This window comes from Schistocerca serialis, chromosome 5, assembly GCF_023864345.2.
Source record: "Schistocerca serialis cubense isolate TAMUIC-IGC-003099 chromosome 5, iqSchSeri2.2, whole genome shotgun sequence".
Taxonomy (NCBI): Eukaryota; Metazoa; Arthropoda; class Insecta; order Orthoptera; family Acrididae; genus Schistocerca; species Schistocerca serialis.
In genome coordinates, this window is record NC_064642.1 from 239,131,638 (window position 1) to 239,145,484 (window position 13,847).

The following is a 13,847-nucleotide window of genomic DNA, read 5'->3' on the forward strand; positions in this document are numbered from 1 at the left end:
ATCGATGTGACTGTCAAGCAGCACACTTCTAATGTTCTATTTCAACATTGTGGTTTTGTATTTCCTTCTCATCTGCATTAACTCATATTTTCCAATATTTAGAGCTAGCTGCAATTCATCACACCAACTAGAAATTTTGTCTTACTCATTTTTATCCTCTTTGAGTAGCTCAACGGCGACTCCTTTCCGTACACCGTCAGCAGCCAACCATAGATTGCTGCCCACCCTGTCCGCCTAATCATTTGTGTACATCTAAAATAGTAGCGGTCCTGTCACGCTTGCATTCCTGACGACACCCTTTCCTGAGATTAACGCTCGCCGTCGAGGACAACGTACCAGGTTCTATTAGTTTAAAAGTCCTCGAGCCACTCACGTACCTGGGAATCTAAACCGAACGGTCGGACCTTTGTGAACATTCTGTTATGGGGCACCGTGTCAAATGATTTCCGGAAATCTAGGAATATGGAATCTACTTGTTGCGCTCCATCCATGGTTTGTAGGATACCACGTGAGAAAAGGGCCAACCGAGTTGCACACTAGCGATGAATAAATCGTTGCTGATTTGTGGACAGGAGCTTTTCTGTCTCAAGGAAATTTAGTGTATTCGAACTCAGAATGTGTTTAAGAACTCTGCAGCAAACCGATGTTAAGGATATTGGTTTGTAATTATGCGGTTTATTTCTTTTATCTCTCTTGCACTGCCGCTCATTAATTTCAATATACTCAGCAACTGACATCTAGTTCTCTGTAGATAAGTTCTAATACCGTGGGCACAGTTGAGGAAGCAATGGAATTGTACAACAGTTGCCCACATGTCATAATTTTTGTTTGTGGTAATCAAGGTACAATAGTATCGAAAAAACAATGTTGTGTCCGTAAACGATATGTACCTTCTGATATGTTTGTTTACCTATTTGCCGACGGACGCCGCATTTGGTGCACCTGTGTTGTTCCCTGTAGTATTGTGATGTCCGCAGCGAACGGCAAGCACTGCTACGATACATAACATGTGGTTCCTGCACGTCAGTTCCTTCGTGACAATGAAGTGTGCACATCGCTAGTATGGCTCCACGAGTGAAGATATCTATAGAGAAACGTGCTGCAATTGTAGCACTTAGCCAAGCAGGTTTATCTATTCGCCAAATTGCGAAACAGTGTAGCGTGTCTATAGGGGGATTGCAATACATCCTTCACCGCCAGAAGACAACAGGTAGCAATAAGGGCATACCACGATCACGACTACTTCGTAAACATATGACGACAATATCTGTTGCAACAGTAAAAAGGAGACTGACTGAAGCCGGCTTGTAAGGATGTTTCACAGCAAGAAAACCCCTTCTAAGGCCCATAAATAAATAGAAGAGACTTGAATAGGCTAGAAAACATTGTAATTGGACATCGGAAGAGTGGACGAAGGTGTTATTCACCGATGAATCGAAGTTCGAGAGTTTTGGAACCAGAAGGAGAATATTTGTTCAAAATGGTTCAAATGGCTCTGAGCACTATGGGACTTAACATCTCTGGTCATCAGTCCCCTAGAACTTAGAACTACTTAAACCTAACTAACCTAAGGACGTCACACACATCCATGCCCGAGGCAGTATTCGAACCTGCGACCGTAGCGATCACGCGGTTCCAGACTGAAGCGCCTAGAACCGCACAGCCACACAGGCCGGCAATATTTGTTCGCCGATTTGTAGGGGAAAGGGTAGCCCAGCAGTGTGCTGTACCTACAGTTAAACAAAGTGGAGGTTCTATTACGGTTTGGGGATATTTTGGCGACATTGTGAAAATGTATGGATCAGAAGCAGAACCACCGCATACTCCAGTATCATGCAATACGAAGTGAGTTACGCTTAATAGGGAAAGTGTTCACGTTACAACAGGATAATGACCCAAAACATCGGTCGGCATACTGTACGAACTACATTGCCTCAAAGGAAAAACAGAAAGTACCGAATGATATGGTATGGCCGTCCCAAAGCCCCGATTGTAATCCCATTGAAATGATCTGGGAAGAAGTGGACAGACGCATCAGGGAAGTTAATATATCCAGCAAGGAACATCCCTGGAATATTGTTAAGGATGTGTGGAATCATATAGATTCACGGTACCTACAAAAGCTGATTGATCGCGAGCCTCGAGTTTGTGAGCACTAAAAAAAAGCACTCCGTCTTAAGGCCACAAGTGGCCCATCGGGACCATCCGATCGCCGTGTCATCCTCAGATGAGGATGCGGATAGGAGGGGCGTGTGGTCAGCACACCGCTCTCCCGGTCGTTACGATGGTTTTCTTTGACCGGAGCCGCCACTATTCGGTCGAGTAGCTCCTCAATTGGCATCACGAGGCTGAGTGCACCCCGAAAAATGGCAACAGCGCATGGCGGCCTCGATGGTCACCCATCCAAGTGCCGGCCACGTCCGACAGCGCTTAACTTCGGTGATCTCACGGGAACCGGTGTATCCACTGCGGCAAGGCCGTGGTCCTCGAGTTTGTGAGGCAGTCATTAAATCCAAAGGAGGATACTTTGATGAAAGTTGTGATTGTATTATATATGTAGAAGTTAATACAATTATATTTTGTGAGAAATAACGTTTGATTTATGTTGTAAATCTGAAATACCAGGGTATATTGATATTAATGAGCAGTCGTGTATATACTGTAGACACTTGCGCTTTTTCACAGGCGCTTGGGACTTTCCACTGGGAGAGAGATTCACGATAAATGTAGGCCAAGTAAGATGTCCAATGATGCAATGTAAAACCGAATTGGGACTCCATGCGGACCTGATGACTTATTTGTTTTCAACTCTTTCGTTTGCTTGTCTGCGCCACGCCAGTTTCTCTGCCCTCTATGCAGGAGTCTGTACAACTGTCAAACGACTGTATGTTTATACGATATTCGTGCACGAATGATTTCTTAACCATGTAATTTAAAACTTCAGCTTTCCTTTTGCTGTCTTCTGTTGCCACCCCAGAGTGGTCGGCGAGTGACTAGACCAAATCCTTCGACTCGCTTAGTAATTTAACATATGACCAGAATTTTCTCTGGTTCTCGACAAGACCTTTCGCTAAGGTACGACGGTGGAAGTTGTTCGCCTCGCGCATTTATCTCCTTACAGACGCACGAATTTCTTCTAACTTTTGCCTGTCAACATTTGCGCGCTCTTTTTTTGAGCCGAAAGTGCAGCGGTCTGTGTTTCCTCAGCATTTTCCAAATTTTATTATTAAACCACAGCGTGTTCTTTCCATTCTTAATACACCCACTTGGCACTTACGTCTCTAGAGCGCGATGCTGACAACTGCTTATCTGCTTTTTCTAGCATAAACACTCTCCTTGCGTTTCTGACAGTTATTAACTTTAGTAACCACTATCGCTATGATGGCATCATATCTCTGCCTCTGTATTGACACTGTCGATAAGGTCAGGGCTGTTTGCAGCTACAAGATCCAAAATATTTCAGTCGCATATGGGTTGTCTAACTAGTTGTTCAAGGCAATTTTCGGAAAAAGTGTTCGAAGCACTTCACTAGACTGTTTGTCCATTCGTACCACCTGCAGCGAATCCAAAGGCGTCCCAGTCTATAATCTGTGGGTTAAAGTAGCCTCCAACCAATATGGCATGAACTGTATATTTCCACGCTGCACACCGTTGATTTTCTTTGAATGTCTGTAAAACGGTCACAACGGTATCAAGTGGCCGGTAAAACCATTACAAAACAGAAAAATAGTACTGTCCAGTTTTCTTCAGGGAGCTAAGTATTTCAACAAACATTTACCTAGATGGTGTTGTACAATGGGTGACGTCATAGCTTGATACAGTTACCACAGGTTATACCTTGCAACAAAATAGAGCAACCAAACACTGCGTTACGATCGTGATTCCCCCGTTAATAATCAATATTCCAAACCATTTTTGTCCACTAAAGCGAAAGTGGAAAATGTCATTTTCTGTTAATCTTCCAAACATGACGTCATTGTGTTTTGCTCTTGTCCACCAAGACCCCGGAACCTGACACCCACGAATTTCTTTTTATGACATTATACGAAACACCTCGTCTATGTGTCTCCTTTGCTAAAAACAATTCCAGAACTCAAAATGCACATTTCTGATGTGGTGATGCGTCTGCGTCGCTAAGCTCTCAGTCCTTCAGAACATATAGCGGGAAATGGATTATTGCTTCGATGTTGTCCTTCTGACGAAGGGGAGTTGTAAACACAGTCAATCCAAAACGTGCCGAGACTGATTTTATTCCTGGCGTATAAGCGTCGTCAGCGCAGTGACTACAGTGTCAGCTTGAAGTGACAACTGCAAAGAACAGATGTACATTCGACTAAACAGTCGTGACCAGTCACTATAAAGTAATGGATCTGTAACTGTTATGTGTCAATGTCTTTCTCTCAAAAACTGCTATGGAGTAACGTCTCTGAATCAAGTATTGAAGACATTGCCCAGAACATTTTGTAGAAGGGAAAAGTCTCTGCAAAGTTTATCCTGCCCGCCTTGACTCCAGAAAATAAACGACGCGTGGACGCCTGCTGCGACTTTATTGAAATGCAAAATGTAAACAATTCTTTTCTGGAAAAAATCATCGTAGGCGATGAGAGGTGGCGTTATCAACACGAATAGTTCGTGCCAAATACCATGGCCGCTACATGCGCAGTCAGCGGAGGAAGCGATGGGAGAGCGACAGTAGCGGAGGGTCGCTCAGAGCACTGTAGGGGAAATGCCAAGTGCTGCAGGGAAAGTGTCGCTCTAAAATGAAGCCTATGCTCACATTTTTTGTAAATATTAAGTGGGGCTCCTTCACGCCAACACTTGCCCGGTGACCAATCAGAAAATTCTACTGTCATCTCTGCTTTCGTTCCGCCGAAAATCCAGCGATTTATTTTCAAATGGTTCAAATGGTTCTGAGCACTATGGGACTTAACTTCTGAGGCCATCAGTCCCCTAGAACTTAGAACTACTTAAACCTAACTAACCTAAGGACATCACATCCATGCCCGAGGCGATTTATTTTCGCCTGGCTTGTTAACCATTCGTAATATTCAGAGAAGCGCCATGAGTGACAATTTTGAGTAAAACCTACACATTTCTCTGGTTGCTGTGTCAAAATTTGCTTCTTTTGCCATAACAAATGGTTAAAATGGCTCTGAGCACTATGGGACTTAACATCTCTGGTCATCAGTCCCCTAGAACTTAGAACTACTTAAACCTAACTAACCTAAGGACATCACACACATCCATGCCCGAGGCAGGATTCGAACCAGCGAACGTAGCAGTCACGCGGTTCCAAACTGAAGTGCCTAGAACCGCACGGCCACCGCGGCCGGCTTGCCAAAACACAGCAGAGTTTAGTCTCACCTCAGTAACATCTTGTGCAGACAGAGTTGCGAGAGAATTCTGAAACAGTGGTTTATTAGGTGAGGAACTGAAGAAAAGTAAAGTCAGTAGCTTATGAAAAAGCATATCCTCGATACAAAAAAAAAAGTGTAATGTCTAAACATACGTTGTTCCAAAACCCATAGCATTTCTCGTTTCACAAGCTAGCAATGGCCCTTAAAAACTATATTATTCCACCGAAAAAGTCTGTAGTTATTGGAATAACACAGTAGAAAATGAAGTTAGTTAATAACGATATGGTAAAATATGCTCCTCTTTGTGTGCCATCATTTGCCAAAATCTCATTTCGATATATCAAACCGTTTATGAAATATAAAGAATGTTGTGGATGAAACTTCCTGGCAGATTAAAACTGTGTTCCGGACCGAGACTCGAACTCGGGACCTTTACCTTTCGCGGGCAAGTGCTCTACCAACTTTTTTTTATTTTTTTCTTTTTTTTCCTTTTTGTTCGGTATTGTTCGTTGCGTTGGGCCTGGGGGCGGACGTCACGAGACATCCGTTCAAGTAGTTCGTTGTTTCCTTGTCTTTTTTTTTTTTCTCTGACCGAACACGCTGAGCTACCGTGCCGGCAACTGAGATACCCAAGCACGACTCACGCCCGGTCCTTACAGCTTTACTTCTGCCAGTACCTCGTCTCCTTACAAACTTTACAGAAGCTCTCCTGCGAACCTTGCAGAACTAGCACTCCTGAAAGAAAGGATATTGCGGAGACATGGCTTAGCCACAGCCTGGGAATGTTGCGGATATTTCACTCTGGCTTTTTTGCTGGCGCGGTGCGCAAATGAGTATGCTATATGAGATCAGTTTTCTTGAGATTGGTGGCAAATAGAGACTTCGACCCAAGTCTAAAGAAAAATTCAGTATGTTAGCTAAATTTCATACACAGCAACATATTATGCAATATACATCAAACGCAAAATCATAGCGACCCCTATTTTTCACTGCAAACTTTCTGGAATTCCGCGGAGTGCCTTACACCCACGTGAATATCACAATAACTATGACCATTAACGAAGTGATCGTCACATCAACTTGAACCTGACATATACAGCTACAAGTAACGCAAAAATGATTTTTTTATCGAATAGTTTCTGCAAATTCGGTTGAGAAAGATTGCAGGGTGCATACCTCGATTCTGTCACCGTTGACCAGGCGAAAGGTGGAAAACACTTATCGGCCTCCCCTTTCGTACAAACAAAAGAACTCGCCCAGCGCTATGGACGGAAACTGGTCACTGCGTATCCTGCGCGAGCTATACCGCCAAACGTCTAAGTGAATAAATTCATATACGGGGTCAACGCTTTGACGACGTAACAGACATTCAAGTCAATGTAACGCGCGAGTTAAACAACATGGCAAAGAAGGACTTTTCTGACAGTCACACGTGATCATATGAACGTTCTGCGTGTTGCACTCAAGTGAAGGGAAACTATGTAGAACACCTGGAGTATTAAAACCACCATCTTAACGTTTTATCTATTTTTTATTAACCTAATCCCAAAACTTTTTGGGGTAACGGAGTAGAACACCGAAAAGTATGTAAAAACAATTGAACTTTCTTTTATTTTCTCTATAATTATTATCGATGCATCGCTATGCATGAAACACACTACTGGCCATTAAAATTGCTACACCAAGAAGAAATGCAGATAATAAACGGGTATTCATTGGACAAATATATTATACTAGAACTGGTATGTGATTACATTTTCACGCAATTTGGGTGCATAGACCCTGAGAAATCAGTACCCAGAACAACCACATCTGGCCGTAATAATGGTCTTGATACGCCTGGACATTGAGACAAACAGAGCTTGGATGGCGTGTACAGGAACAGCTGCCCATGCAGCCTCAACATGATACCACCATTCATCAAGAGTAGTGACTGGCGTATTGTGACGAGCCAGTTGCTCGGCCACCACTGACCAGACCTTTTAAATTGGTGAGAGATCTGTAGAATGTGCTGGCCAGGGCAGCAGTCGAACATTTTCTGTATCCAGAAAGGTCCGTACAGGACCTGCAAGATGCGGTCTTGCATTATTCTGCTGAAATGTAGGGTTTCGCAGGGATCGAATGAAGGGTAGAGCCACGGGTCGTAACACATCTGAAATGTAACGTCCACTGTTCATAGTGCCGTCAATGCGAACAAGAGGTGACCGATACGTGTAACCAATGGCACCCCATACCATCACGCCCGGTGATACGTCAGTATGGCGATGACGAATACACGCTTCCAATGTGCGTTTACCGCGTTGTCGCCAAACACGGATGCAACCATCATGATGCTGTAAACAGAACCTGGATTCATCCGAAAAAATGACGTTTTGCCATTCGTGCACCCAGTTTCGTCGTTGAGTACACCATCGCAGGGGCTCCTGTCTGTGATGCAGCGTCAAGGGTAACCTCAGCCATGGTGTCCGAGCTGATAGTCTACGCTGCTGCAAACATTGCCGAACTGTTCGTGCAGATGGTTGTTGTCTTGCAAACGTCCCCATCTGTTGACTCAGGGATCGAGACGTGGCTGCACGATCCGTTACAGCCATGCGGATAAGATGCCTGTCATCTCGACTGCTAGTAATAATAATAATAATAATAATAATAAGCTTATGGCATTGGTGGCCGGGAGACCCCTCGCTGGGCGGTTCGGCAGCCGCTCCACAAGTTCTTTAACGCCACTACGGCGACTTGCGAGTGAATGAGGATGAAATGATGATGAAAGACACACAACACCCAGTCATCTCGAGGCAGAGAAAGTCCCTGACCCCGCCGGGAATCGAACCCGGGAAGCGAGAACGCTACCGCAAGGCCACGAGCCGCGGACTCGACTGCTAGTGATACGAGGCCGTTGGGATCCAGCACAGCGTTCCTGAACCCATCGATTCCATATTCTGCTAACAATCTTTGGATCTTGACCAACGCGAGCAGCAATGTCGCGATGCGATAAACCGCAATCGCAATAGGCTACAATCCGACCTTTATCAAAGTCGGAAACGTGATGGTACGCATTTCTCTTCCTTACACGAGGCTTCACAACAACGTTTCACCAGGCAACGCCGGTTAACTGCTGTTTGTGTATGAGAAATCGGTTGGAAACTTTCCTCATGTGAGCACGTTGTAGGTGTCGCCACCGGCGCCAACCTTGTGTGAATGCTCTGAAAAGCTAATCATTTGCATATCACAACATCTTCTTCCTGACGGTTAAATTTCGCGTTCGTAGCTCGTTATCTTCGTGGTGTAGAAATTTTAATGGCCTGTAGCGCACTTACAACCGTTTGTAATCAGTGTACTAATTCTGAATTGCTGTATAGCAGAGAATATTTTTAAAGTGGATACACTGCCGAAAGTGCACGGTAATGAATGAAAAACAAAGGATATTTTAATCCATCCAGTGTCATCGTTCACAAAGTTTGTCGTGTGTAGGACCACCTTTATGTTTTGTGTGTCTGATTGTGTGTGTGTGTGGGGGGGGGGGGTGCTTCGTTAATTTAACTTGCGACATAAGGTCGCTGAGGGGGCCTGTGTTTGATAGTATACGATTATTTTTAGCGAGGAAAGCTCTGTTGTCCTGTGGAAGTGTGCTTCATCCTCTCTCTTTGCTTCGTTCGAATGGCTCTGAGCACTATGGGACTTAACATCTGAGGTCATCAATCCCCTAGAACTTAGAACTACTTAAACCTAACTAACCGATGGACATCATACACATCCATCCCCGAGGCAGGATTCGAACCTGCGACCGCAGTCGTGCGGTTCCAGACTGAAGCGCCTAGAACCGCTCGGCCACCGCGGCCGGCCTTGCTTCGTACACCATGCGTTATTTCACTTTGCCTAGCACATTGTCCACAACTTTAATGCTACATTTATCTTCTGCCCCATAATACAGGGTGAAAAATGTTCAAATGTGTGTGAATTCGTTGGGGACCAAACTACTGAGGTCATCGGTCCGTAGACTTACACACTACTTAAACTAACTTATGATAAGAACAACACACACACACCCATGTCCGAGGGAGGACTCGAACCCCCGGCTGGAGGGGCCGCGCCATCTGTGACGTGGCGCCTCAAACCGCGCGGCCACCCCGCGTGGCAATACAGTACTTTCGTCTACGTTTGGCTTACTCTCTATCTGTATTCTTTGTCCACTGAGCTATTCATTTCACTCAACAGGTCTTATAATTCATTCTTTATTTTCACTGAGCGTAACCATCAACGAATCGTTTAATTTGAATCCTATGATTCTGAATTTCAGTTCCACTCCCGAAGTTTCCTTTCTTCCGGCTTAGTTTCTTCAATGTACAGGTTACAAAATAGCGGAGATAGATTGTCTTACGCCATTCTCGGTCCTCGTATTTCCAGCAGATCTCGGTATTTGCGCAAAGCGTGGCAGTTAAATGTTGTTCATATTTGTGAAAAAGATTCAACGCAAATTGTGTAGAGTCACCAGGTATTCTTCTGAATGGAGAACATAGGCTGAGTGAGAAAGAAAGGCGTTCCGTAGTTCCGTAAAGACAATAATATCGTTAATGTCAAGGTACGTAGAGAGGAAAGGTCGACAACTTCGGGCGGTGGGCTCTCAATGGTGAGCGAACAGTTAAGTCAGCAGGTAGTCAGCACTCCAGCTTCCTCAGCCTTTGTAGTGTTCAGCACTGACTGCAGCGTTACACTTTCCCACGTCTCCTCCTCTATTTTGTTCACAGTCAAGCACTGGCCACGCCCAACAGTCCTTTGAAGAATGAATACGGCACGTAATAGAAACTAAAACACAGAGCAATAATAACAGTGATGACAAGTCTTGTTATCACACAATCTTATAGTTTAACAATTTTGTGTGTTTCTTTACACCAGACGCATTCAACAAAGAACATGAGAATTTTCTCGAAGCTTACATCATAATGTTGACGAAATCTGCTTCGTTTAGACTTATTTAAATACAAAATGTTGATAACAGCCCTTGTTGTGAAATATATCTCATTGGATTACGTGTTAATTTCTAGAGTTGCTAAAGTTTCTATTGTATTTGCTAACTTTTCTATTACATCGTTATTACCAAAAATATTTGCCCCAAAGAAAAATAAAAAATATTCTTAGCACTGATATTCTTGACAAATACTTAGGCTACAGGTACATTACATATCTGTGAAATACGGAAAAAATTTTACGGCTATATTTCCCAAAGGAATGTCGATATTTTGCCCGTGAACGGAATATATCGTGCTATGCATTTTCAGGGTCATGAGCCGTGTTTTAGTGAAGCAAGTCAAAGCACTGATGTTATAACTGAGATCCCAATCTTCTTCAGTCTTCGCCTGTACAACGCTGGAATTATTGATGTCATTTTGATATGTCGAATGTTCCCTGAAAGCAGGACAGCAACTTTTGTGACCTCTGCGTTCAACTTAACCTGACTCCATTTGATTAGTCGTGTAGGGACATGTGAAACATCTAGTGCGCAGACACCTGTCAACGATGAAGAGCAATTAATGCAAGAATCTGAACAACCATGGTGGAGGTAAGCCTTGTGCCACTTGCGCAGATGAAAAAAATGGATAGAAAAATGTTTCTACTAGGTATTTCATTGTCTCCAACAGACCAAAGCAGAATTTGAAATATTCTCATTTTTCACTTTCGACCCAGGAATTTTCGTGCCAAGTTTCCCTATCTGCCATTTGAAAGTCTATATCGTGATCACGGAAATCCCGGTATATATGTTCCGCGTACTTCATAATTTTAAAGCTACCAACGAATATTCTCTTTTCTATCAATTATTACTCGGCAATGAAAGTGTTTTGTAGAATCTGCCACCTTTAGGCGATTTACAAGTCTGAAAACATTGACAAACTGGGCGACAGGGCAGGCTGTCGAGACTCACCGGTAATTGTTGACGTTGTTCCTGCTGAAGGATGCGACCTCGTCATACCAGGCCTGTACGGCTCTGCGCCACTGCGGACCTGGTGGCGTTCCGGTAGTACTGGACTGGAAGACGTTCTGCCCGACGCTAAACCGTGCTGTTAACAGATTCAGAGTCTTTACACTCATAAAAAGAATCAGAATTAATGAAATTAAACAACTTTTTATATAGAACTAAATATGGGCACACGGGAAAGATACTGTTAAAATTTTGATCGTCGCGCGTTTTCCATAATACAAGGTTTCGTAAGCGGTCCACAGAACCCTCGCCTCTCTAGAACCTGTACCTGCTACCGAATGCGAGACATCGACTTGCGACCACGATGTAATTTTGTTGCTTACTGGTGGCCTTATAGCCGCATCGAGGACACAAGAGCGCAAGGACTCTTTCGAGAGTCATAGCAGGATAGACAGAGCGCAGATATTTGACACATTTGTTGAAAATTTAACAGAACAATTTTAAATAATGCATACAAATTCGAGACAGATGAGCGTGGACGTTGCGCCAGTAAAATCTCAGTCAAGACTTTTTATGAACTATGTGGAAGTACACCGGAAAACGATATTAACCCCCATGACACATCACGCTTCAATCCGGAACCGCGCGACTGCTACGGTCGCTGGTTCGAATCCTGCCTCGGGCATGGTTGTGCGTGATGTCCTTAGGTTAGTTAGGTTTAAGTAGTTCTTAGTTCTAGGGGACTGATGACCTCAGAAGTTAAGTCCCATAGTGCTCAGAGCCATTTGAACCAACACATCACGCAAATGCCGGCCGAAGTGGCCGTGCGGTTAAAGGCGCTGCAGTCTGGAACCGCAAGACCGCTACGGTCGCAGGTTCGAATCCTGCCTCGGGCATGGATGTTTGTGATGTCCTTAGGTTAGTTAGGTTTAACTAGTTCTAAGTTCTAGGGGACTAATGACCTCAGAAGTTGAGTCCCATAGTGCTCAGAGCCATTTTGAACCATCACGCTAATACCCCCTGACATCGCCTCTGTCCTTGACAATAGATATACAAGTTCCAGACACATTAAATGGACCACCACCTACGTTCGATGTTAACATGCAATAACCACTCACAGACGTCAGGTGGTAGCTGTACCAGTGGAAGATCCATAAAGTGTTCAAAATGGTCCAAATGGCTCTGAGCACTATGGGACTTAACTTCTGAGGTCACCAGTCCCCTAGAAGTTAGAACTACTTAAACCTAACTAACCTAAGGACATCACACACATCCATGCCCGAGGCAGGATTCGAACCCGCGACCGTAGCGGTCGCGCGGTTCCAGACTGTATCGCCTAGAACCGCTCGGCCACTCCGGCCGGCCCAATAAAGTGTCTCGGGGGACGTGGACAACAGTCCACTCGTTGTCGTGATACGGAAGCGGTGCGATTTATCTGATGTCCAAAGGGGCATGATAATTGGCTTTAGGGCCAAGGGTGGAAGCATTTTCGGAACGAGTAAGTTTATAAACCGCGTGACGCTGTGGTTTAAGTATTCCGTAGATGGTTCAAAAAATGGTTCAAATGGCTCTGAGCACCATGGGACTTAACTTCAGAGGTCATCAGTCCCCTAGAACTTAGAACTACTTAAACCTAACTAAACTAAGGACATCACACACATCCATGCCCGAGGCAGGATTCGAACCCGCGACCGTAGCGGTCGCGCGGTTCCAGACTGTAGCGCCTAGAACCGCTGGGCCACTCTGGCCGGCATTCCGTAGATGGCAAAATGGAGCTATCCAGAACGAGCGCCGAGGCAACTGTGTAGATGACAGGGGTGAACGTCGGCTCCTAAGGTGTGTACGGGCGAACTGACATGCAGCTATTGAGCAATTAACCAACCAGGTGAACCAAGGGGCTGCCACAAGTGTCTCCTGTGTATGGGCTTCCTCAGCAGGCGCCTGGTTCAAGCGCCCATTCTGACTGTAGTTCATCAGCGACGAAGGCTGGAGTCTGCACTCCAATACTGCTGTGTGATGTCCACTGAGTTGTGACAGGTGGGCTTTCCAGATGAATCATCTTTTACTAAATTTCCTCATTTTGGGAAAACAGAAAGAACGATCTGGTTTACTAGTTGCTAAAAACTTTCCAAAGATAAGATTGCACCAATATTATTTTATTTAAAAAAACCGGTTTTGACATGTCCGAAAGAACAGATACCATCTTAGTAAATATATAGTTAAGGCTCACCAGCCACTTGACCATCTTCTTCTTCTGTGCGAATGCACAAACAGTGCCCGAACTCTTACGGGAATCGGCAACGCGCCGCGAGTAATGAGTATAATGGGCGGGGGCACTACGAATGTAGTGCGGGACAATACGATGAGAATGTGGGTTTCGCGGGGAGCGTGTCACAGATAAATCCATGCAGTCGCGTTATCCTCTGTGTCCTCGGTGGCTCAGATGGATAGAGTGTCTGCCATGTAAGCAGGAGATCCCGGGTTCGAGTCCCAGTCGGGGCACACTTTTTCATCTGTCCCCGTTGACGTATGTCAACGCCTGTAAGCAGATAAGGGTGTTCATTTCATTGTAATTTCAT

General features: G+C 44.6%; 1 protein-coding gene and 1 pseudogene across 1 annotated transcript in view; both read right to left on the reverse strand.

Moving 5' to 3' along the window:
- LOC126481862 (venom allergen 3-like) overlaps nucleotides 1–13,847 on the reverse strand; it is a 92,369-nt gene that overhangs the window by 37,492 nt on the left and 41,030 nt on the right. Inside the window, exon 3 of the mRNA XM_050105821.1 lies at nucleotides 11,272–11,407. Within this exon, the coding sequence (XP_049961778.1) occupies nucleotides 11,272–11,407 (136 nt within the window). The remainder of the gene's footprint in view (nucleotides 1–11,271; nucleotides 11,408–13,847) is intronic.
- LOC126482489 (5S ribosomal RNA) lies at nucleotides 2,368–2,485 on the reverse strand (annotated as a pseudogene).